A 23,742-nucleotide genomic window follows, 5' to 3' on the forward strand; every position below is an offset into this window, starting at 1 on the left:
AATGTGATTTAGAAGGATAATGTAAATGAAAAGTAGGAGGAAATACAAGACAAAGGAATGACTTGTAGAAACTGTAAATATGGCTGGTCTACAAAATGATCTTAAAGTCTGATGTGGTCTGTATTTTGAGAAGAATTTCTCTATATTTCTAAATATAGAATTTATCTATATTTCATTTTGAAGATAGAATTTTTATCTCTACCATCTATCATTTATCTGTCTTTCTATGTTATTCTAGGTCACGTTTCGGCTGAGATTGAAGTAATCTAATTGTTCTTGTTCATTTATATGAAGGATGGTGTATAGTGTAACTCACAACGAAGTAATTAATTGCGCAAGGGCCATCAAGTTATACAACACATCAACTCAAAATATTACCCTACTTTTTCTGAAGTATTTTTTATTTGATTCTCTCATGATATTATCATTAGCTCCTTTGATTGTAGCCACTTGTGCTGATGAAATTCTTCATAAGTTTTACTTGGTTAATATACATTATATTACTGTGCTATGCTTCATATAAAATAATTTGACCTCTATGTGGATGTAGAAAAAAACAAAGATTTTTTTATTATTAATTACTGTCATATATGATTTCATGACTGTTCCTCTTTTGCCCCTCTGTAGACCCCAATGCTTTGAGGATACTCAGTTGCTAATCCATTACCTAATAAATAACCAACTGTGTAAAAACATGCATGTATGCAAAACACTTTGGCACTAAGACTTATTTTCAGGCATTGTGATGGTTTAAAAAGGAGTAGTGGCTCCCATAGGCTGATATATCTGAATGTGTAGACATTAGGGAGTGGCACAATGTGAGAAGGATTGGGAAATGAGACCTTTTTGGAATAGGTGTGGCCTTGCTGGAGGAAGTATGTCACTGGGTGTGAGTTTTGAGACATTAAAATAAAGAAAAACTTAAAAGGATTGGAATGAAAATATATGAAGTCTAAACAAAATGGTTGGTACTAAAATTGTTAAGTTACCCGGGCGTGGTGGCACACGCCTTTAATCCCAGCACTCGGGAGGCAGAGGCAGGCGGATTTCTGAGTTCGAGGCCAACCTGATCTACAAAGTGAGTTCCAGGACAGCCAGGGCTACACAGAGAAACCCTGTCTCAAAAAACAAACAAACAAACAAAAATTGTTAAGTTAATAACAATCGTATACATATTAAAGCCATATACAATGACGGTTTTGGATCTTTTGTGGACCGATGGAGTACAAGCACTCTCTCAAGAAGCATGTTCTTGTATGTGTGTGTTAATAAAGGGAACTGTCCAAATTTATAGATTTCCCTCTAACTTCAGATTTGAAGGTAGCAACTATAAAAAGCACATTCACGTTCTGTGACCTTTAGGTTCATAGGCCAGAGCAGGGGAAGGCCTGTAGCTGTAGGCAGGAGCAGGGATGTGGTCCGGGGGCGGAGCCAGAAGTCCGGGGCGGGGCCGCGTCTCGTGGGCGGGGTCGCGTCTCGTGGGCGGGGCCGCGTCTCGGGAGCCCGCCCTGGACGTGACCACGCCGTCGCGCCCTTCCATGCCTTAGCTGGGTCAACTTGCGGAAGACACGCAACAGGCCGTGCCGGTGCAGCGCGTGGGACGCGGGTCAGGCTGAGAAGTGCAGCTCTGGAGGGCTGGGGCCTAACTGGTGAGCCGGGTGGCTGAGGGCTGGGGACCTGGCCACGTGCACCGCCGGACTGGTGGCGGGCGGCACACGCCGGCGAGCTAGAGCCAGGCTGCGCGCGCAGACGGGGAGGGGCAGGGACCACGGTCGCGGACTGAGGAGGGGCGCGGGGACTGTCGCCCAGCTCGGGACTTGGAGCGTAGGTTGCCTTTTTATCTCCACGTGAGGAAGACTGCCTGTCTGCCTGCCTGCCTCCAGGATGTCCAACAAGTGACTAAACAGGTTTCAGGAAGTCTACCAGCGGTCATGATCTGAACTTCCGGCGCCGGGAGTTGGGTTTCACCAGCTCCTTTTTAATACCTGGATGCCTCTGAACTTTTGGGCTGCATCTTTCGTGACCTCATGGACCCCCCGAATACACATAATTCGTATTCTGTTTATATAAAGCTGCAAAAAAACATAACTGCCATTCAGTGAGACATCTCTGAATTAATGAAAACTTTTCTGGGTGCTGAAGACAATTGCTTTCAGTTAGCCTGGTGATTTTCTTACAAGCAATATATAATTAAAAAGTATTTCACCACTTTATTTATTTTATGTGTGGATGTACACAGGCTATGATGTACCGGTGGAGGTTGGTGGACACTTTGAGGGAATCCTTTCCTTCCAGTATGTGGGTCTCAGAAATTAAACTAAGTGGACAGCAGGTGTCTTTACCGCCTGAGTCATCTCTCAGGCCCATGGTGTATAACTACTGTCAGGTGTGATTAATTGAGCTAAGTTCAATCTAGTCTTCTCTAGGTTAGTGGGCCTACAATTCGTTCATTAAGGACTTCTGTGAATGTAGATTTCTGCCTCCAGCATCAGAAGTGGTACTCCACTAGGTTTGATGTGTGCATCTAGACATTAGCGTGTACCACGCTTTGCTGGTAAAATACTGCTACCATGGAGAGAGACGTCCCTGCCAGGGCTGCTAGTGAGTATTGATATCTATGGTTACTTGTACAGAATAATAGTCCTAATTGTGCAAACCTCCTCCTCCTCCTGTCTTTCCCAAGTGGTGGTGGTCATGGGGTTTTTTTTGGGGGGGGGGGGTTTGTTTGTTTGGGGAGCTAGTGAGTAAGGCTTTTGAGAATTTGCTAAGAAGAAAAAGTGAAGAAAAATTCTGACTTAACTGTCTTGTGCCATACTTGGCTAGGTTTGTGCAAGGTAGAGGTAGCTATCTCTTAAGACACTCTGTGGCTTCTTGTCATTAAGTTTTACCATGGGAAAATTAGGTCGCCCTAAAATGTAGATTCTTAAGTTTGTCAACTATAGTAAGAGTGCCAACATTTATTTTCGGGTTGAACTTATCAGCGATACAGCAATTACCAGTTTATAAACTGAGTCTCTTTTAGAATTGTTTAAGTGCTTTTAAATCAACTTACCGCAACCCCAGGTCTATAGAAAGAAATATTCTTGTTTCTATCTGGGAGCCCCGTGGGGCTTACAGGCAGGTGCTGCACCATTATGGATAAAGCAGTCTCTTGTTTAATTTCCTGTGTTTCTTGAAATACAAGGAATGTCTTGGGTGTCCTGGGCATGTGAAATGGTGGTGCCGTTTGGTATATTTGGAGATAGGCCTGGTGTGTCTACTCTGCTCCACCCTCCAAAGGCTATAAAAAAATGAGTGGTGTAAGGAAAACAGAATGTATCTGAGTTAGTTTCCAATTAACTGAGGCTCAGATAAATTCTGTTAACCTAGGGGAAGAATAGGTGGTGTAATCGTAGGCAAGGTAAGTTCTGTAGTCTTGGGGTTGACTTGTTGGTGATTGTAGGTGGGGAAAATCCTTAAGTGGTTTTATTCTCGCTTAAGTATTTGGGGCACTTTAGCCACACCTTCTGGTGAATGTACGATTTCACTCTCAGGTTATTCTTAAGGAAACAAGCCTTTCACTTGTGTTTTCCTCTCATCAAACTGAGCAATCGTGAGGGTATGAGATGTGTACCTTAAATATAAGAGGGTAAGAAATGTGTGCCTTACTTTGGAAGGTACCTGTTCTGGCTAGCTAGTCTTATGTCAAGTTGACACAAGCTAGAGTTACCTGAGAGCGGGGAGCCTCAATTGAGAAAATGCCCCCATAAGATCCAGTTACTCTAAGACATTTGCTTAGTGTTTGATGTGTGGGACCACCTCTGGGCTGGTGGACCTGAGTTCTATAAAGAAAGTAAGCTGAACAAAAGAAGTATTCTGCTCTGGGAAGTCCTAGAATGATCTACAACAACTAATATTTAAAACAGCCCTTAAAAAGCAACGAATTATTTGTTCAGTTCCCACTTGTTAATTTGATGAGTTTGCATCCGGGTTCAGTTCACAGTGCGGCCAGAATGCTCCACATTTGATGAAAAGGAAAGACAGCTTTCTTGCAATCTTGGTAACTCAACCCAGAAGAAAGTCATAGCATTTTAAGTTATTGACCTTGACAAAAATGTGATATTTTATAAGCACTGTGATTCTCAGCCTTCTTTGGCAACAGGGTGTTTGTTAGGAATCAGAAGAACAGAACCTCTTCTCAGAATAAGAAAGAAAAAAGAGAAGTTATACAGTTTGAACATCCCTAATCCAAATGTATAAAATCTGACTTCTGAGCACCAATATGCCAGAAATTAAAAAACTCTGTTGTGAATATTTGTATATTTTGAATTACAGTTCTTGAACCTACATGAGGGAAACCTATATAAGTGTCAGGGTTTATAGTTTGTGGGTGTTTGGGAATGTTGGTCCTCTTGCTACCCAGATGTGTGCCTCAGACCAGCAGTGTTGTTACTATGGGTATCTGGTCCACTTGATGCCCCCGTGTCTTCTATGCATGTTAAATTGGAGAAGTGCTGTGTTAGAGGCTAATGATGTTGGTGATTGATCCCTTGTTCCAGTTAAAAAGTTAGATCTTTTTGAAGATCTTCCATATAGCCCATTTTAACTTTCCTTTTTAAAGCCTTTAATTACTTTTTTTCAATGGGCAGAGGGGGAGTTCCCTGATGGTGACAGTTCTCAAGCTTTGTTTGTCATCTCATTCCAGCCACCAGGTGACGCCACTGGCCCAGGGCACATTGGCTTCTGCCTGGGAAGGTTTTCTGTGCTGTGGTGAGCAGCACAGGGCAGCAGACAGCTACCTGTTCCTGATTCTCCATCAGATGGTTGTACCACAGAGGGTACATCCCTTTGGATTCAGGTACTGGTGCTGATTGCAGCCAAATTCAGGAGTTTTGCCTTTGCCATTTCAGTGGCCATAGGCTTCCCCTTTGAATAAGAATTGCTGAGAGAAATGGTTTAGTTTGGGATCATCAAGTCTCCAAATTAAGACTGATTTTCAGAACTTAGTGCTTGTAGCAATAAGATAGTTGTGTAGTCCTTTAGATGAACGCACAGACTGCACTCAGTATTTAAGGTTGAATCATCTTGGCATACATAACACTGGCTTAAGGGTGTCACATCCTGGAGGATGCAGTCCTGACTGATGTGGAGTTTTCGAAGAGGCGTAATGGTCTCAGTCATGCTTGGGGCGTGTGCATTCCTGCAAACCCGACAGTGTCTTATTCTTCTCCTAGGTTTGCATTTCCTCCCTACTCGTGAACAATGCCAAAGAAAGTGCAGCCCACAGGGGATGAGAACGAAGAAGCGTCTGTTCCTTGCAAGCGGGTGAAGGAGGAGCTGCCTGAAACGCTTTCTGTATTAAACTTTGACAGCCCCAGTAGTTTCTTCGAAAGTTTAATCTCACCCATCAAAGTAGAGACTTTTTTCAAGGAATTCTGGGAACAAAAGCCCCTTCTCATCCAGAGGGATGACCCTGTACTGGCCAAATATTACCAGTCTCTGTTCAGCCTCTCAGATCTGAAGAGACTCTGCAAGAAAGGAGTGTACTATGGAAGAGACGTGAATGTCTGCCGGAGCATCAGTGGGAAGAAGAAGGTTTTAAATAAGGACGGCAGAGCACATTTTCTTCAGCTGAGAAAAGATTTTGATCAGAAGAGGGCAACAATTCAGTTTCACCAACCTCAGAGATATAAGGTAGTGGATTTCCCCAGGGCAGAATTCTCAGACATATGAAAGCAGTGTTTGGGCACACGTCAGTTTCAGATTGAATGTCTGGTTTGATGATGGAGATCATTGTGATGAGAACACATATCGTTCATTTCACTTTCAATCTTGTATTTTGTAATTAGGGTCTCCCACTGAACCTGGAACTAACCATTTATTTAGCTAGGGTAGTCAGTGAGCTCTAGGGATCCAACTGTTCCACACACCTGTCTCCCAGGACTAACATCACAGACATATTTTGCCACATCAGCTTTTATGTGGGTACTAAGGACATAACCTCAGGTCCTTCTGCTTGCCCAGCAGGTATTCTTCTTACCCACTAGGCTATCTCCCCAGTACCTGTTTAGATGTTTAGAATCTGTAGCAATCATAGCCAGATTTGTAAGTATCAGAGCTATAAAAGCCAGACTCAAGTTTCTAACCTTTGTACCTTTAGTGGACTGACTTAGTTTTGCATATGGTAAGGATCTCTGTGCTGTCCTGTTGCTGTACTTGAAGGCACATGGTAACACCCAAGTGATACTTCCGGTTATCTTCCCTTCCTGCCTACGTCTCTCCAAGTGGTAGGTAGCTTCAGGGCTGTGACTGGGTGATTCATCAGATATCAAAAGAGACATGTTAACATATTAATAACAGAACTTATGACATTGAGGGGTTAGGTCCTGGAATGGCTCCTGGGTGGCCATCATCCATGAAGATAGCGTCCTCTTCTCAGTAAAGCCAGCACAGTCACTGAACTTCATCCAACATGTTTGGACTCCATATGGTTTGTTAATAGGTCACAGTTTGAAGATGCAAAGACCGGAGAGCCAAGATAAATGAGAAAGCTACAGAACTGTACCATTTTGGGTAATCCTTAAGAAGAAAATAGACATCTTTGTCAGTTACATGCCAGTGCCTTTTTTTTTTTTTATCCTCTTAGCAATATTGGGAGCCATAAAGTTACCTATACATTCCTAAATGATTTCTTGGGACACCAGAGAACAAGAGCCAAGGCCTGGCTTCCCAGTGGTGCCAGATATTAAGAATAGAGAGCCAGGCCCTGTAGCCTTTGGCTTTTTGTTTTGGTTTGGTTTTTTGTTTTTTTGGGTTTTCAAGACAGGGTTTCTCTGTGTAGCCCTGGCTGTCCTGGAACTGATCTCTGTAGACCAGGCTGGCCTCGAACTCAAATCCACCTGCCTCTTCCTCTGGGATTAAAGGCGTGTGCCACCACTGCCCGGCATCCTGTGGCTTTTCTCCAAAATAAATTAGGCTCTTGGGGAGCTCTGCTAACTCTTCGAGCTACTCGGAGGCTATTAAATTATGTTTCCTCTGCTAAGAAGGACCTCTGAGATCTATAAATAGGGAAACCCGGTGGTCTTCATTCATGAAGATGTGTCTCAAAGCTTTTTCCGTGTTGACCCATTTTTCCCCACTTGCTATTCTCAATACTAGATTCCTTACAGTCCAGTGGTAGAACTGACTCTCAAGCCTTGTTCATCGGTGTTCTCAGCAAACCTAATGTTTGTACTATACCGCCTGTATGTCAGTCACTGTGTGTTTATTTGTATTAAAGCTTTAGTCTCTTTAATCTGTTTAGAGTAGGTAGCTTCTATTGCTGTGGAGAGACACCATTACCACGGGAACTCTTATAAAGGAAGACATTTCATTGAGCCTGGCTTACAGTTTAGGGGTTTAATCTGTGATGGTCATGGTGAGAAGCATGGCAGTGTGCAGGCAGACATGGTGCTAGAGACGTAGTTGGAAAGTTCTGTATCTGTATCTGCAGGCAGCAGAAGAGAGAGTGACACTAGGCCTGGGTTGAGCATCTGAGACCTTGTAGCCCACCCTCAAGGAACATACTTACTCCAACAAGGCCACGCCTCCTAATAGTGCCACTCCAGTATGAGTTTATGGAGGCCATTCCATTCATACCACCACAGTAGGTGACTTGTTTTGAGGGGATGGGTTCTGGAGCTGGTCTCTCCAGATTGGAATCTTGGCTCAGTTAATGGTTGTGCTATTTTCCTCTTCAGTTTCCTCACTTATAGACTGGTGTTAATGATCTTTCCCGCCCTATGAGACAGGATTGCTAATGAGGGTGTTCAGTTATCAAGGTAAGGACTAGAAGGTAGAATATGCTGTTATCTCCAAGGCCCACTTGTGACTTCCTCCTACCTGACTCTGGTAACTGATCTCTCTCAGCCTTGTAGCTGATGAGTCAGTCACTCGAGGGAGTCTCACTCAGCTTGTTCTCAGTCCTCCGTGCCCTTCCCAGGTTGTCATTTCTGCTCCTCTAGCTTTAAGTACTTATTTGTCAGGAGATCCCATATGTAAATTCCTGCCCTTACTTTCTTTAGAGCCTCAAACTGACTTCAGAAAACCGCCCTAGGAAGTCATAGCATCCCAAGATTAACATTTCCAGCTTGAACACTTTTTGTCCTCCTGAAAAATGTGTGTGCCTGTGGATATAGGTAGAGCATGTAGGTGCATACCGGTGTGTGTGGTGGTGGTGGTAGTGGGGGACATGTAAAGGCCAGAGACTATTTCTCTCCATCTCTTTCCATCGCTCTGATTTTGATGGCAGGACCTGTCACTGAAGCTGTAGCTCCCCCCTTAGGCTAGACTGTCTCTGCCTCCTGGAGCTGGAGTTAGAGGCACGCAGAGTGGGTGCTGGGGATTCAAGCTCCGCTCTTTGTATCTGTGTGGCAGGTACTTCACTGGCTGAGCACTGGCCAGCCCCGGAAAACTTCCTTTTCCATAGGCTTTTCCCAGCTCAGTAAATAAAAGTCGCAGATCATGGATCAAGTCAAGAAGCAGCTTGTGTCTCTTCTCCTCCTCTATTGCAGAGTCCTCTCCAATTCCACAGTGTGTCTCCACCTTTTCTCTTATCCCTGCCACTCTGTCCATCCCTTGTTTGTGCTGCTTAATCATAGCTTCTAAATTAGTCTTGAATTTCTGCAGTCCATCCTATACCCCAAAGTGACGGCAAACTTTAAAGGTATAAATTGACTTGTTTCTTCTAGTTTTTCATGTACCTGCTCACATCTGTTAGATACCTAGAGTGTGCACACTGCAGAGATTCCTGAGACTCGTACTGCTTAACTGTCTGCCCCATGATGATTGTACAGCAGAGACGTCCTAATTGAATTTACTTTCTTATTTGCTATTCACTTTTTTCTTTGTCAAAGGATGAGCTGTGGCGGATCCAGGAAAAGCTGGAATGTTACTTTGGGTCCTTAGTAGGCTCGAATGTGTACATGACTCCTGCAGGATCTCAGGGCCTCCCTCCACATTATGATGATGTTGAGGTAAGAGGAACTTCGTTGTACAGGCTGGAAAAAACAGGCTGCTGAGGCCAGACTTGTTCAGTTGTCTGGGCTGTCTTCATCACTCTCGGGCACTCTTAAACCAGGTCATGGCTGTTCTTCTGGTCCTTCCTGAAGATCCTGACCGCGTCTCCATGTTGGGATGCCTGCAGACTGGCTTCCTGCTCCTTCTCAAAGCATGAGTATTGCTGATGAAAGACTCACACAGTCTTCAGAAATAGGGTTTTTTTGTTTGTTTGTTTTTGGTTTTGGTTTTGTTTTTTTAACACTTAAAAAAGAATAATCGACTTTCTTAAAAACAATAAAGTGAGGTGAGATCACAAATCTTACATTTCTTTCACTGTCCATTTTCAGTGGCTACCAACAATATGTATATTCTTCCCGCTTTCACAAAGTCTTGGTGTAGCATGAATGGAGGTCCTGTTTCCACTTAATTCCTGGCATATTTACAAGGGTTGATTTCATTCTTATGTGGCTTCCAACAAGTTATAAGTCATTGGCTGAATATTTTGTAGTTTCATTTTTATACTCATACAAGGTGTGAACACAGGTATAACAGAAGTCCCCTTTCATTCCTCTGAGAACTATTTGAGATACTTACATTGTCCACAAGTGTTCTTAAATAGTCTTAATAGAATATTAAGATACTTTTAGCCAAATGAAAACTTAAAAAAACAAAAACCAAAACTGTAGTGTTTATTGTAATACTTAAGCTTTGGGGCATTTACTTGTATCGATTTTTCTATCAGAGATTATGACTTTCAAATGCCTAGGTGATGGAAGATGTAGGGACTAGTGGAAGATAAAAGAGTCTGAGAAAGGGACAGGAATTGATGTCCAACACCAGGCTTCCTGATTGCCTGCTTCAAAATGACTAGGAGTGGCGGCTTAGCTCTGTGAGGGGCATGCATTGCTGGTGTCTGTCCTAGAAGCTCCCGTGTCAGGGAACTTTCTGATGCTCTCTGGTCTTTGGCCTCCTGTAGGTTTTTATCCTGCAGCTGGAGGGAACGAAACACTGGCGCCTGTACTCCCCAACTGTGCCCCTGGCACACGAGTACAGTGTGGAATCTGAGGACCGGATCGGCACACCGACACACGACTTCCTGCTGAAGGTATGGGCAGTCTTCGACTCATTTTCTAAAAAACGTCTCCATGTATGACTCAGGTCAACAGAAATAAATGTAATTCAACGAATCACCAACTTCTCTAGAATCATTGTGGGTGGTTTGGCCTTGGCCTATTTCTCCATATTTAAGTCAGTAGTCAGCGTGTAGGCAGAGCACAGTGATGCCTGCCTTCTCTTGGTAGAAGTTTCAGTACCACCCGTTTTCTTCCTGATAGTGTAGTTCCTACCCTCAAGGAGCTAGCAAAGTGCTCACAGGTTTCTCCTCAAGGGAGCCGAGTAGCTTAACCATAAATTGTTTCCTTAGCATCTTGATCCAGTTAGTTTAGATGGGAACATACCAGAGCCAGGCAGGAGATGCTCTTGGGAAAAGGATGTGGAGAGACAGGAAGAGCTTCATAAATAAGCTTCATGCCCTGGCTTAGAAAGCAAACATTTCTTCAGTGGCAATATAAATGATCAAATTAGACCATTTTCAAAGATTTTTATTTTTTATTTTTTTGGTTTTTCGAGACAGGGTTTCTCTGAATAGCCTTGGCTGTCCTGGAACTCACTTTGTAGACCAGGCTGGCCTTGAACTCAGAAATCCGCCTGCCTCCGCCTTCCAAGTGCTGGGATTAAAGGCATGTGCGACACGCCTGGCCATTTCAAAGATTCTTATGTTGGAACTATTTTGTGTGGCTATCTTCTCATATTTCTTGCATCTCGAGGGTACACCAGGCCTAATTCATATTCTCTGCCTGTATCTCTTTATTGATTTTAAGATTTGTCTGTCAATAGCCAGGAGGAAACAGCTTCCCTTGTTTTGAATGGATGCCTTTATTATAGGAAGCCTGAATAAATAATGATGGTTTTATGTTTGCTTTATAGCTCATTGCTTGACATTCTGGTTTGCTAAGTGTGTGGTTAGTTTAATGTATGACAACTATACCCATTCAAAGTGTATTGCTAATGCACTGCTTAATTCTACTCTGTTGTGGGGCCTGTAAACCAAAGATTACTCGGTAGGCCCCTTCAAATGGACTTGAGATAAAATACCATAATCAAGGTTATTTATAAGAGAAAGCACTTAATTGGGCTTGTGATTTCAGAGAATTAGAGTCCATGATGGTGGAGTGAAGGCGTGGTGGCAGCAATAGCTGAGAGTTCACACTCATCCTGCAAACAGGCAGAGTATATTGGGGCTGGCAGAAGGCTTTGGAAACCTCAAGCCTGCCTCTAGCGACATACCTCCAGCAGGAGCGCACCTTCTGATCCTTGCAAACACAGCCACCAACTGGAAACCAATATTCAGACGTAGGAGCCTATGTGGGCCATTTTTTTTTTTTAAAGCACCACAGGCTGAGGCAGGAATAGGGGGCTTCGATGAGAATTCCAAAGCCCTTATCAACTTCCCCCTATTCTAGTGCTAGCCTATGTAGTGGGTCTAGTGTGGGTTTCAGGGTACAGAAGAGAAACCCTTTTACTTTTCTGCGAGGTGTGACAGATTTAGGGTTCAGTTAAGCTGAAGTCACTTTAACTGCAGTGCCCTTGAGCAAACAAATTATCTAAATTGGGGGATCATGAGACTTACTTTGCAGTCTGGGGATTGAAATACACCATATAATGTTATAATATAATTATATAATATCATGTTAATATCATGTTAATAGCTCCTTTACGATCAGATTCCTTGGGTGAGATGTCAGTGCTTTGTTAGCACAGTGACTGTTAATAATAACACAGATCTTAAACCTTAAGTCGGCCTCAGTGTTGGGAGAGCTTCGTTTCTCCTGGGGAGAATCTGCCTCCTTGTCTTCCCCCTAAGGACTTGGGGGGCAGTTAATCCAGATTCCTGTGGATAATGAAGTGTATCTGTGAAGGCCTCACTCAGGGTAGCCCCAAAATGATAACCAATGGGTTTAATTGTCAAAAATGTTTATTTGCTTGAAGTACTGCCATTTTGGGGTCATTCAGCAAATGAGCACCCATGCAAGCCTTAAGAATACACTACGCTACACACACACACACACACACACACACACACACACACACAAACACACACACACACATACACACATATATTAATCTGTTCTACACTGCATGCCTTGCTGGAAAAGGCTCTGAGGAGGATGGGTTAGGAGTGATATGCTAGATCCTCTTGGGGAGATGAGATGAGGACTGGCAGTGCGTGTAATAAAACCATACCCTGTGCACTGACACTTGGAAACAGCATTTCCTTAGTCCTCTAAATAATGCAGTAGCCTTTGGGGCTCTTGCCCCATTTTAGTGATGAGAGTCTAAGGCTCAGGCAGCTAAGCAAGTCGCACTGGTCCTGTGACTGAAAGCCCTACCTTAACCCGAGGGAGGGATTAGCCAACCCAGAGACAGGGAGTTACTTTTGGATCTCAGTCCAGTGAGGATAGTTTCAGGTGCATCTGGTATCACTCTGAACATAAAGACACCACCTGAGCCCAGCACACAAACTGTCCCTGAGATGTGTAGTGATTTCTAGAATGGTGAACTTAGAGCATGTTTATCTTCTGAAAGACAAGAGACTGTGCTATGTACTTAACTCTTCTGTTTTTCCTTTAGCCTGGAGATTTGTTGTACTTTCCCAGAGGGACCATTCATCAGGCAGAAACTCCTTCAGGCCTGGCCTACTCTATTCACCTGACTATTAGCACCTACCAGAACAAGTAAGGCCTTTCTTCCTAACCTAGTGTTTTAGGACAGCTCTGAGACAGCTCTGGGACAGCCCAAAGCAGCCACATTCAGGATAGACCTGAGGAAGTTATCTACTACCTCTTACTCTGTGTTGACTCCCTCCATATTTCTTTGATGTGTCCCCATGTGTGATTGGCCTGTGTGGATATTCTTTAAACCTCGTAGGTATCTCCTCCTTCCTGCCTCGCCCCTCCCCTTCCCCCCTCCCCCCCAGACACATAGACACACACACACATGGATACTTCACAGTACCTAAATAGAAGATAGAGGGTCCCTTGGAGAGGCAAGGAACAGCAAAGCAAAAAGAAAACCTGTAGCTATGGGTTTATTAGCACAGTAAGTTTTCAGAGACCGTTGGAGCTTAGAGCGATATGCTCATCTCAGCTTGGCTATCAGGAATAGGCTCAGAGAAAACAGGAAATACATTCAGTGAGTCTTAATGATTAATGGTGGATCAGAAAGTCATGGTGGGTAGGAGAAGGCAGTCCAGGACCAGGGAACATCCAGTCCCTCCTGCTGAAAAGCAGGAAATGGTAAAATGAGTTAGTAAGGGCATCTCTTCTTCCTCATGACTGCTCTGTGAAACTCACCCATGTTCAGATTTGCTGGGGATTATAGCTATATCCTGCCTGGGTTAGTACCATTTTTACACAGTGGAAGGCAGAAAGTCTTAGGTTTCCAACGTACTTAGTCACTCTGATGAGGTAAAGAACGGAAAATCTGAGGCGTCAAGATGAGCAGGGGGCAACAGAAAGGGGGCCCACTGGTAAAGGTGCTTACTGTGCATGAAGATGTGGGTTGGCATATCAGCATCCATGTAAAAGAACAGGAGTTTGGGATGCTGTGTGTGCTCCAGTGCTGTTGGACAGCAGGGATAAGAGGGTCACTGGGCCTTGGCTACCTTCAGGGACTCTGTCTCAAAGAAGTACGGACAGCAGAGAGTGTTAGAGGACATCAAGTGTCTGGCCTCAGCATAGCATGCACACAGTCATGTGCATTTCATCACACTCACTGATATTTTACACACATATATATATATATATATATACACACACACACATACTTTTTTTTTTTTCACACACATGCAGAAAGAGTAGGGACAATTGTAGGAGTGAGTCAGAGGAACTGAAAAAGTTGCAGGCCGAAGTAACTGAGTCTTAGCAACCACATAGGCTGGCCTGCTGATGTCTGCCTGTATCTTCTGGAGCCCCATCATTACTGTCCACACTTAATTCTGCTTGGTAGTCACATTGGTGCTTCCATGGTAAAAATTTTGCCTTCTTAAACCTGTTTTCCTTTAAATTTTATATCTGTTGCCATCTTGTCTCCTTTTTTTTTCTTTTAATTTTCCTTATTTTGTTTTCTGTGGATTGTTTGGCTGTGTGTACATATTGCCTGTATGCCTGTGCTCTCAGAGGCTACATGAGAGTGTTGGAGTCTTTGGAACTAGAGTTACAGATAGCTGTGGACTACCATGTGGTTGTACTGACAACCAAAACTCGGTCCTCAAGAAGTTCTTTTCACCACTCCAAACCCTTCTCCCTCCCTCCTCTCCCTCTCCCTCCTTCTGTCTCTGACTCTGTCTGACTCTCTCTCTCTCTCTCTCTGTGTGTGTGTGTGTGTGTGTGTGTGTGTGTTTTCTCTTACCTGTAGGTTTCAGGGGTCATAAACACACATTCCTGGCAATTGCCATTACTCACTGATCCATCTCGTCAACCCTGGTTATTTTCACGCCCTCCTTTTCCTTTATACCTTGTAGGTGTCCTGCTATCAGCAATTCCATCCATTTCCCCTTACCTTAGCCCCTATTTCCTCTGTTTCTGCTGTTAATTACCTGCCTTGGTCTGGATCTGGTAGGCCTCTGGGTCTCATTCAATCTTTCTTCAGTCAGCTGGGGCTAGGGAAGAGTTTTCCAGGTTCTGGGTTGCTGGCCTGGGCTGTGGGTGGGTGCTGTGGCTCATGTGCCTAGTCTGGCCTCTGATTTGGATAGGAAATGCAGGAGCTAGAATGGAAGAATGAAATCTGAGAGCCAGACCTCTCAGAGGTGTTCCTGGGCTCTGAACCTGGGCTCCCACTGTGGTAAGGGAATGTACAGCCTCTTCTCAACACCTCTGGAAGAGCTAGGGCCTGCTAATGTCAGAACAAATCTCCCAAAATTAATATTCTTAACCGTGGAAGAACACTGTTTATCTGCCATCTAATTCCTCTGAGATCTATTGCCATATGACTTTCACCTAAAACCCTGCAAAAGGCCATTTCCCTTGTCCAGAGAGCTGCTTCCATCCTCCATGATCAGCAAGAGTGAAGAAAGCTGTGGCTTTAAGTCACACATTAATGTGACACCCAAGTAGTGAATACTTTGGGGAAAGTGTCTTAAAAGGCTCCTGCATCATCCTTTGCCATTTTTCTAGGGTAGGAAACAAAGCATCAATTCTCCTGACTGTGAAGCAGAAGCTGTACTGACATTTCCATTATTTCCATTTTGCATGGAGCCCTCAATTTGAAATCTGGTGACAAGGGAGAAATTTAAACAAGTTAAGAAGTGTTTAAAGAAAGCAACCCCACAGAGTGTTTTTATTTTTCTTAACTTAAACTGGTACACGGTTGGGAAAGAGCCACTTCTAACTGCCTCAGAGGAGGGAATGAGACAGAGCCACCTCAGAAGAGGTGACCTTGACTGAGCTCTGGTACTTTTCTTCTAGATAGTATTCTTGGACACTGACTTGCTCTCTAAGCCAGTAAAATCGTTTTTAGAAATCAGTTTTGTAGCCAGGCAGTGGTGGCACACACCTTTAGTCCCAGCACTTCGGAGGCAGAGACAGGCGGATTTCTGATTTTTAGAAATCAGTTTTGTAGCCAGGCAGTGGTGGCACACACCTTTAGTCCCAGCACTTCGGAGGCAGAGACAGGCGGATTTCTGAGTTCCAGGACAGCCAGGGCTGCACAGAGAAACACTCTCTCAAAAAAAAAAAAAAAAAAAAACAAAAACAAAAAGAAAAAAAAAATCATTTTGTTTTAAAGCAGTGATGCTAGTGTATATTTACTGAGGATCATCTTTGCCCTTACTGAGTAAAATGTGTCACATTGCTGTTGAGGTATGGATATAGTACAGGGATCTGTCTGTTATCCTACATGTATTTCTGTTAGCCTGTAAGATGTTTTTAGTAGGACTTATTACTGAGTGTTGAAATTTCCTATAAGGCTGCTCCTATAGAGGCCTGTGTTTAGTTTGATCTTCCAAATTCCTTCTTTATGGTAGAATCTGTTTAATTTTCTGAATTGCTCAGAAATGGGAAATGTGAACCCAGTTTGCAGTTTTGGGTAGTAATTGGTTATTTACGTATCTTGTTGATTCATTAACAACGTTGGTTATTTTCATTTTATTTCATGTTGTAGTTCATGGGGAGACTGCCTTTTGGATTCCATTTCGGGGTTCGTATTTGACATTGCAAAGGAAGATGTGGCATTAAGGAGTGGAATGCCCCGGCGGATGCTCCTGGTGAGAGTAGAAGCAGTTAGAAGCAGGTGGCAAGTCACACACAAGGAGGCAAATCTGCCTCAGGGGAGCCCAGGACCTTCTTCCCAGATGAAGCAAGCTAGCCTGCTGTGCTGGCCTGCTGGGCAGAAGGATTTACACAGCAAATGGAGGGTGGCTTCATGTAGGGCCATTCATGTGGGCCATCTTTGACTGTTGTTCAAAAGTGTTTTGTGTATTTTCATACAGTAAAACTGGGGATATTGGCTAAATAGATAGCTGAACAAATAAACATGGCCACAAATCTCTATTGAGCACGCCTCAGGCATCTGGTTGAAGAAGAGGCACCTGGGGCTCGGTGTGCACACTGGATTTCCTGATAGTTTCTGCATTTCGAAAAGGCATACTCTTTGGCTCGTTTCCAGTCAGTAAGACTGGGCTGAGTAGAACAAATGTTGCTTTTATTACGGAAGGCAGTTGTCACCTTAGGAGAGTGACTGACTTTGCAAAGATAGAGCCTGGATAGTACTCTAACTCCAAGGATCCACTTTTCCAAGCAAAATTCTGAAAATTGTTTTAGCTCTTGTTTTTATTTATATTTCTAGAAATGATGGACAATGTAAGATAAATGTTGCCTATAAGGATGTAATAGGCTTCCTTGTCTTAAGGTCCAGGTGGTCCCTCCCCACCATGGAATGGCATGATTTATGTCAGTGGATGTCAGTATTGGGTTGAAGCTCAGGATACTACAGGGAAAACGGTGACCTGGGCAGCTGCCTCTAACAATCTGGTCAAGGTTCACTTCTTTGCTTCCAGAATGTGGAAACCCCAGCTGATGTAACAAGGAAGTTGAGTGGCTTTCTGAGGACTCTTGCAGACCAGCTCGAGGGCAGAGAAGAGCTGCTGTCATCAGATATGAAGAAGGACTTCGTCAAGCACAGACTCCCTCCTTTCTTCGAGGGAAATGGAACGGAGACGATGGACCCAGGTGGAGCTTGCTCTTTACTCCGGGGCTGGGCATTATGGAGACCTGATGCTCTACTGGCTGGTCTCTACTTGGAGCCAGTGGGGCACATGAAACGTTTCAGGTTTCAGGTGGACAGCATCTCTCCTTAGTGTGTGTCGTTTCGCAGACATGCTGTCCTCATTAACCTCCCAAGTGATTTGTGAGAACTTGCCCTGCAGCTGACAGGAAGTAAGAACTCATTTTAGCTGAAGAATGTAGCTCTGAGTAGTCTTTTATTCATCATGTCCAGAAATGCTGAAGAACTTGACTATGACATAATCTTGTTAGAACTAAGGCAAGCATGTTAAAGTGTGTTACCACTAGGGAAAATAAAAGAATGATTAAAGATAGCATGAGGCTCCCAAATTGTAGTGAGTAACGAGTGACAGGTAGTCTTCGACTGATGGAATTCAGGTGATAGGTACTGTCAGCGTCCAGCACAAGCCACCAAGGACACACTCACACTCAGAGTTGGATATTTTGACTTGTTGCAATGGGAAAGCTGCACACTGTAAAGTATCTCCATAAAAGGGCATTATAGAAAGAATTTACAGGGTGTGGGCTTAAGCTGAGCACTTCAGTTTCCAGAGGGCTCGTGGAAGCAAAGCTTGGTCTGGAACGGTGCTGTCTGGAAGTAGGTGGGTCTCTTGTAGATACTACACGACGAACGGGAAGGATGTATGAGGCAGAAGTTAACCTCTGATAAATGGCACCTTCACTCAGGAACCAGGGGAGAAGAGTGTTGGGGCGCTGATAATATGAACACTGTTTTTGGTTTTGCCTGAGTTCAGACCCCAGGTATGTTTGGTGGTGACTGATAGTAACATTCTGTTACACAGTGTTCAAGAGTCCTGAGACCTAATGCTAACAGAGCCAGCCCTTTGTCTCTCCAAGAATCTTTTCCCCATGATAAGTCTCACCTATCACCAGGTGAGACCCACTAAAATATAGAAAGTCCCTACTTTTGGTAATACCATATACATTTTTATTATAGAGTCTTTGAAGGAAGTTTAGAATCTAATTTTGATTACATCTGTTCAGAGTACTGTATTGTACCAGTAACATATTAATCTTTAGGAGGATAGAATTTGCTAAGTAAATCCTGGCTTAGTTCCAGGATTTACTAGTTTATCTACTGGTTTCCCGAGTTTAGCTACTATAGTTAATAAGGTTATGATTCCTTAATCCTTTCCCACCCAGATGGCCTTATAAGGCCAGCTTGTTTCTCGTGGCAGTTCTTTTCATTTTCCTAAGTCCACTTTAGAAAGAGTAGACTGTTTAGTTCTGTGGTGGGTCTTAAAGGACATGGTGTTTGACTTACAGGGACTAAGTTATGTGCCATGGTCACATAGCTCATTCCTTCCAGAGCCCAGATGTAGTCGAGGCCCTGCTTTCCTTCAGAAGCAACACAGTTCTTTCCATCCATAAATGGGACTACTGACACGTTTCATGTGGTCTATGTGTGGTGTTGGCGTCCGAGTGCAGGCCTTGGGAGTGCTAGTTAAGTTCTCCACTGAGCCGCACACTTAGCCCTCTAAGATACTATTATCTTGCATTATTATTTACCTAAATAATATGCCTGTATCACTATAAGAATGAGGTTCATTGAGGTGCAAGCTGCACTTTTAATCATCATGATAGATGTGGGAGAGTGTGAGCTAAAAGATGGGTCACAAGCAAGTTTGAACATGTTGGCTTCCTTTTTGATGGCTGGCTTTCTGTTCTAGGTAAACAGTTGCCAAGGTTGGACAACATAATAAGACTGCAGTTCAAAGATCACATTGTCCTCACAGTAGGGCCAGATAAGAATCCATTTGTGAGTATCCAGGGGGAAGAGATTTCCTCTATTCACACTATTTCCATGAACCTCAGGTTACTCCAGTGAGGTCAAGCCTGTCCGACAGTTCCTGATGCAAGGCCTGCCTTTATCCTGAGAAGCCTCCTCTTGTGTATGTGTCTGGTCTTTGCTTCCTAATCTACTGCAGGTTATACTGCTTTTCATGAACTGGAGTCCCTGATTGAGTTTCCCTGTCCCAGTCCCTGTCATTGTCTATACTGCAAAGATCTAGCTTACATTCTATAGTAGAAATCATAGAGAACAGAAAATAATCTATGCCCTGTAATTTGCACTTCTTATGCGTTGATTCTCCAAACTGGCTTGTAGGAAAGCCTTGTAAAATCATAAATTTCTGTGACTAGAGAGATGAATAGTAGTAAAGAGCACTTGCTTCTCTCCAGAGGACCCAGGTTCGGTTCTCAGCACTCACGTGGCAGCTCACAACTGTCTGTAACTCCAATTCCAGGGCATTTGATGTCCTCTCTGGCCTCTAAATTCCAAGATATCTGATGTCCTCTCCTGTCATCTGGGTTCCAGATGTGTAGGTGATATGCAGACACACATGCAGGGAAACACCCATATACATTAAAAAGGATTTGGGGCTTTATGTTTGTTTCAGAAAATAAAATTCGCTGAGCAGTGGTGGCACACGCCTTTAATCCCAGCACTTGGGAGGCAGAGACAGGCGGATTTCTGAGTTCGAAGCCAGCCTGGTCTACAAAGTGAGTTCCAGGACATCCAGGGCTATACAGAGAAACCCTGTCTCGAAAAAAAAACCAAAACAAAACACAAAACAAACAAAAAAGAAAATAAAATTCAGGCTGGAGAGATGGCTCAGCGGTTAAGAGCATTGACTGGTCTTCAGGAGGTCCTGAGTTCAATTCCCAGCAACCACATGGTGGCTCACAACCATCCGTAATGGAATCACATGCCCTCCTCTAGTGTGTCTGAAGACAGTGACAGTGTACTCATACATAAAAAAGTTGGTTTTGTTTTGTATCTGGTTTGAAATGGATCCTCTCCCTTTTTTTTTTTTTTTTTTTTTTTTTGGTTAAGCCCTAAACATGGTCTGTGAGAACTATTCTGTGCCTCATGGATTTATGTAGTAATTCCTAAGCATTGAGGGGCTGCAAAAGGCCAGGCTGTAGCAGTCAGGGTGAAGCCTAGAGAAGGATGATGGAAATAAAATCACTAGAGTCTGAGACCTCATATGTTGGCTAGTCGGTGACAAGGAATAATGTTTTGGAAGACCACTGGGAGTAGTGATCTACTACTGAAATTTAAATGGAATTTTTAGTAAATAACACAGCTTGTATTTCTCAGCAGTTTCACTTTATAACTTTTTAGTTTGTTCTAGGAAAGTCAGACTTTGATAGAACAAAGTGCAGATGATTCAAGCAAAAAAAGGCTGTTACAGATGAGCTGACAGATCAGAATCTTGAACATGCTAGCTTGTCTCTATTACAACAGTTGTATTGTAACTTTGGACCAAGAGTATTTTGTACAGAATTGCATTTCATTTGAGGACCAAGGCTTTAAAGATTTTCATTGGTGCCAGGTATGATGCTGTGTGCCTTCATCCCAGACAGGTTTCTATGAATTCAAGGCCAGCCTGCTCTACATAGACAGTTCAGAGCCTGCTTTCTCCCTCACACTCCCCCACAAGATTTTCCTTGGCGTTATAGTTTTTAACCCTCCTAATACTGAAGCCCTCAGTATTTTTGTTGATAATTTAATATTTTCTTTAAAGGATGAAGCTCAACAAAAGGTGGTTTACATCTATCATTCTCTGAAGAATGTGAGGCAGATGCACATGATAGGAGAAGAGGAGGAATCCGAGGTGTGTTCCAGCTGAAAAATGTCTTTCCTAGAGTTTGGGTTGTGGCTGGGACAATTACTTTTGACTGAAAGGTCATGTGTCTTTACAGAAGCATTGTGGACCTGCCATTTTACTTGACTGATAGGACAATTACATCAGTCAATACTGTGAAGGATGTATTGATAGCAGCTTTAAAACACAATAGCTGTGACCTTATAGAAAGTGTGATAAAGGCCATACATTCTGCAGCAACTTAACTACTCAAAGTCGGTTGTTGGAGTCTGAGCTTTTTATGTGGGGAATTGATGACTTTTGTGAGTTATCTAGTTACAGCTGAAGTAGTTTCTCTGAAACAAGTTTCCTACTTCTGACGGATATTAAAAATACATACATTGAGAATTGTGTAAGCTTGTGCAAAATCCATGAAGTGACTTTATTTTTGTACTAAACAATGTCTCCTCCTTCAGATTTTCGGTCTTCGCTTTCCTTTATCACATGTGGATGCTCTGAAGCAAATCTGGTGCGGGTCACCAATTCGTGTTAAGGACCTGAAACTTGACACAGATGAAGAAAAGGAGAACCTGGCACTGTCTCTCTGGTCGGAGTCTTTAATCCAAGTACTCTAGTGCCTTTATGCAGAGAATTGTTGATTTTCTCTATACATACATTCAGTGAGCGGGGAGGGGGCTTGGCGCTCTGGTTAGTACTGTGGGTGGAGGTGTAGTGACCTAGAGGAGCAAGGAGAAGAAGCTGGTTCATGTCCTTGTGGACACGAGAGGAAAACCAGGAAATTATTAGGCATCCCAGACTCTGATAAAACGATACTTCGGACAAGTTTATTCAATGCAGTGTTGTAGAAAAGGCACAACTGCAGTACACATGTCATAAAGATTATGTCAGTAACCTGGCTCGTCTTGCTTCTTTGGAAGAAATAACTCCTTTAAAGAGCATCACTGGCTCCGAAAATACTTTCTAACAATTAAAACTTAGGAATAAAGTTGGATTTTTTTCTTTACAATGAAAATATACATATCTTTGAGCATACATGACCCCTTTCCCCATTAAAATAAACATGTTTCGTGTAATACTGCCACACCCATAAGAGGTACCCAGCATCTGTGCCCGTGCAGAGCTCTCAGACGCTGCTTGGAAGATGACAGAAGAGCCAGAGATTGGAAAAAAAAAAAACAGAGGCCGGTATATACATGGAAAGACCAAGTGTATAAAAAATAAAGTAGTGGTGGCTCTTTGAGTCTTAAGTATCCACTGTTATTTTACATTCTAAAGTGCATACAAGTTGGTATTTTTAAAAATATTGCTGGAGAATTTCTGTAAAAATAAGTATTTTTTCTTTCTGGCCAAAATCGGGGCTGAAAGCAGTGGCTGTCTGAATTAAGTCCATCTTAGGAGGGAGAAGGCTGTTGACCTGTACGTGTGCAGGTACTGTGTGTACTGGTAGTGCCTCTAAACCTGGTTTTGCTTAGCTGTAATTGTTTAAAATGGGAGGAAAACTTGGTTGTCTGTCACCGAGCAGACAAAGTAGAAGCCCTGTTTGCTTTATGGGAACTTGCGTGTAGCGCTTTACTCCAGGGAGCCGGGCAGCTCTTACACTACTATTCCTCCTTAAGTCGGGTAAAATGTAAGGTTAATACTCAACACTGGGTGCTGGGTGGGCACTCCAAGGATGTTCATACATCTGTAGTTAGAAAAACAGTAAAGATTGGTCACGCCACAGAAAGTACTTTAAGTACTAGTGCCTTTTGCCTCAAGAAGCCGAGGTCCCTCCTTGTGGGTCAGATAATTAAAGAATATAAATACTTAAGGGTGTTTCAGTTATAAAGTTTCTATATGGAAACTAAGGTCTGTTTAATACAGCAGCAGTTTAATATGAAAGCTGTTTTAAATAAAAGTCTTCAGGTGGTGCTAAAAATGACTCATCTTCCTGCAGGAGCATGACAGCCTGTAGGAGTTTGTTTTCCTGTGCCTGGTTCACACAGGCGTGGAGCAGGACACTCACTAATGCTTGTAACCGCACTGTCCAGACAGCTTAGCGCCATCAAGGGCAGAGTTCACGGTCAGCGCTTAGGAAAAGACAGGTTTCAGGAAATTGGCCACTGCAACTGGACCCATCGGAAGAAAGAACACATTTTCTTCACAAGGGTGCTCCGGAACTGGCGAGGATATTTTAGCTTCCCCATGGAGCAGTCGTCACCGCTGGGGAGAAAGTTCTTTCTGGGTGCGGTGCGGTGCAGTAGTGTGAACACAGCGGCCTCCTTCTCATGCACACAGCACGTGAGTGGGTGGAGGTGCCTTTGTGATTCTCTCACAGGATTTCAATGTCCCACTTCTGGGTCTCTTCCCCTTCCAGGGGCTGATTCACAATGACATGAGTCTTGTCATAATAGTTTCCTCCTAAGATAGAAATTTCAGAAGAAATGATTTGTTCAACACACTGTTTAAGTAGACTAATATATTATTTGAAAGCAGTTGGAAAATGGGTTTGAACCACAAAGCCAGTATTCACCTCAAATTGGACCCTCTTGTCAAACTGAAAAACTAAAACTAAATGCATAACGCCCAAAGAAATAGGCCGTACAAAACCAGTCTCCCAGATAAACTCTAGGTGACTGACTGCCAGGTACTGCTTTTGTTTCTACAGCAACAGTTGCCTTGTGCTTAACCCAACTAAAGCCACAGCCATACAGCTCTGACCTTGTAAAATTAAAAAGCAAGGTTAACTGCTCCTGCCGTCAATTTTAACTGAG

At 43.3% G+C, this 23,742-nt stretch overlaps 2 protein-coding genes across 6 annotated transcripts in view; one reads left to right on the forward strand and one right to left on the reverse strand.

The window, feature by feature from the left end:
- The first annotated feature begins 1,456 nt into the window (after positions 1-1,456).
- Positions 1,457-22,236, forward strand: Riox2 (ribosomal oxygenase 2). Of its 5 annotated transcripts, none has more exons than XM_006522479.4 (10): positions 1,474-2,601; positions 5,214-5,673; positions 8,874-8,993; positions 9,995-10,123; positions 12,709-12,812; positions 16,237-16,339; positions 17,132-17,303; positions 19,049-19,137; positions 20,909-20,998; positions 21,445-22,236. In XM_006522479.4, the coding sequence occupies exons 2-10, from the start codon at positions 5,242-5,244 to the stop codon at positions 21,601-21,603; spliced, it is 1,398 nt and encodes a 465-aa protein (XP_006522542.1). In that variant the 5' UTR covers positions 1,474-2,601; positions 5,214-5,241; the 3' UTR covers positions 21,604-22,236. The 5 variants fall into 5 exon arrangements, 2 of the variants coding, with proteins under 2 accessions (XP_006522542.1, NP_080186.3); NM_025910.3 differs by having other exon boundaries at positions 1,479-1,649; positions 21,445-22,165; XR_003951822.1 differs by lacking the exon at positions 19,049-19,137 and having other exon boundaries at positions 1,457-1,649; positions 21,445-22,229.
- The window catches only part of Crybg3 (beta-gamma crystallin domain containing 3), a 108,960-nt gene continuing 107,009 nt past the window's right edge, over positions 21,792-23,742 (reverse strand). The window contains exon 22 of the mRNA NM_174848.4: positions 21,792-23,389. Coding sequence (NP_777273.3) covers positions 23,301-23,389 — 89 coding nt within the window. The 3' untranslated portion in view covers positions 21,792-23,300. The remainder of the gene's footprint in view (positions 23,390-23,742) is intronic.

The sequence above is a fragment of the Mus musculus genome, chromosome 16 (genome assembly GCF_000001635.26).
Source record: "Mus musculus strain C57BL/6J chromosome 16, GRCm38.p6 C57BL/6J".
NCBI lineage: Eukaryota > Metazoa > Chordata > Mammalia > Rodentia > Muridae > Mus > Mus musculus.

Bases quoted from the DNA above. Each gene is read 5' to 3' on its own strand.
- Riox2 (XM_006522479.4), top strand. From the start codon at position 5,242: ATGCCAAAGAAAGTGCAGCCCACAGGGGATGAGAACGAAGAAGCGTCT. The intron at 10,124-12,708 runs GTATGGGCAGTC...TTTTTCCTTTAG, and splicing joins CACACGACTTCCTGCTGAAG to CCTGGAGATTTGTTGTACTT. The intron at 12,813-16,236 runs GTAAGGCCTTTC...TTCATGTTGTAG, and splicing joins ATTAGCACCTACCAGAACAA to TTCATGGGGAGACTGCCTTT.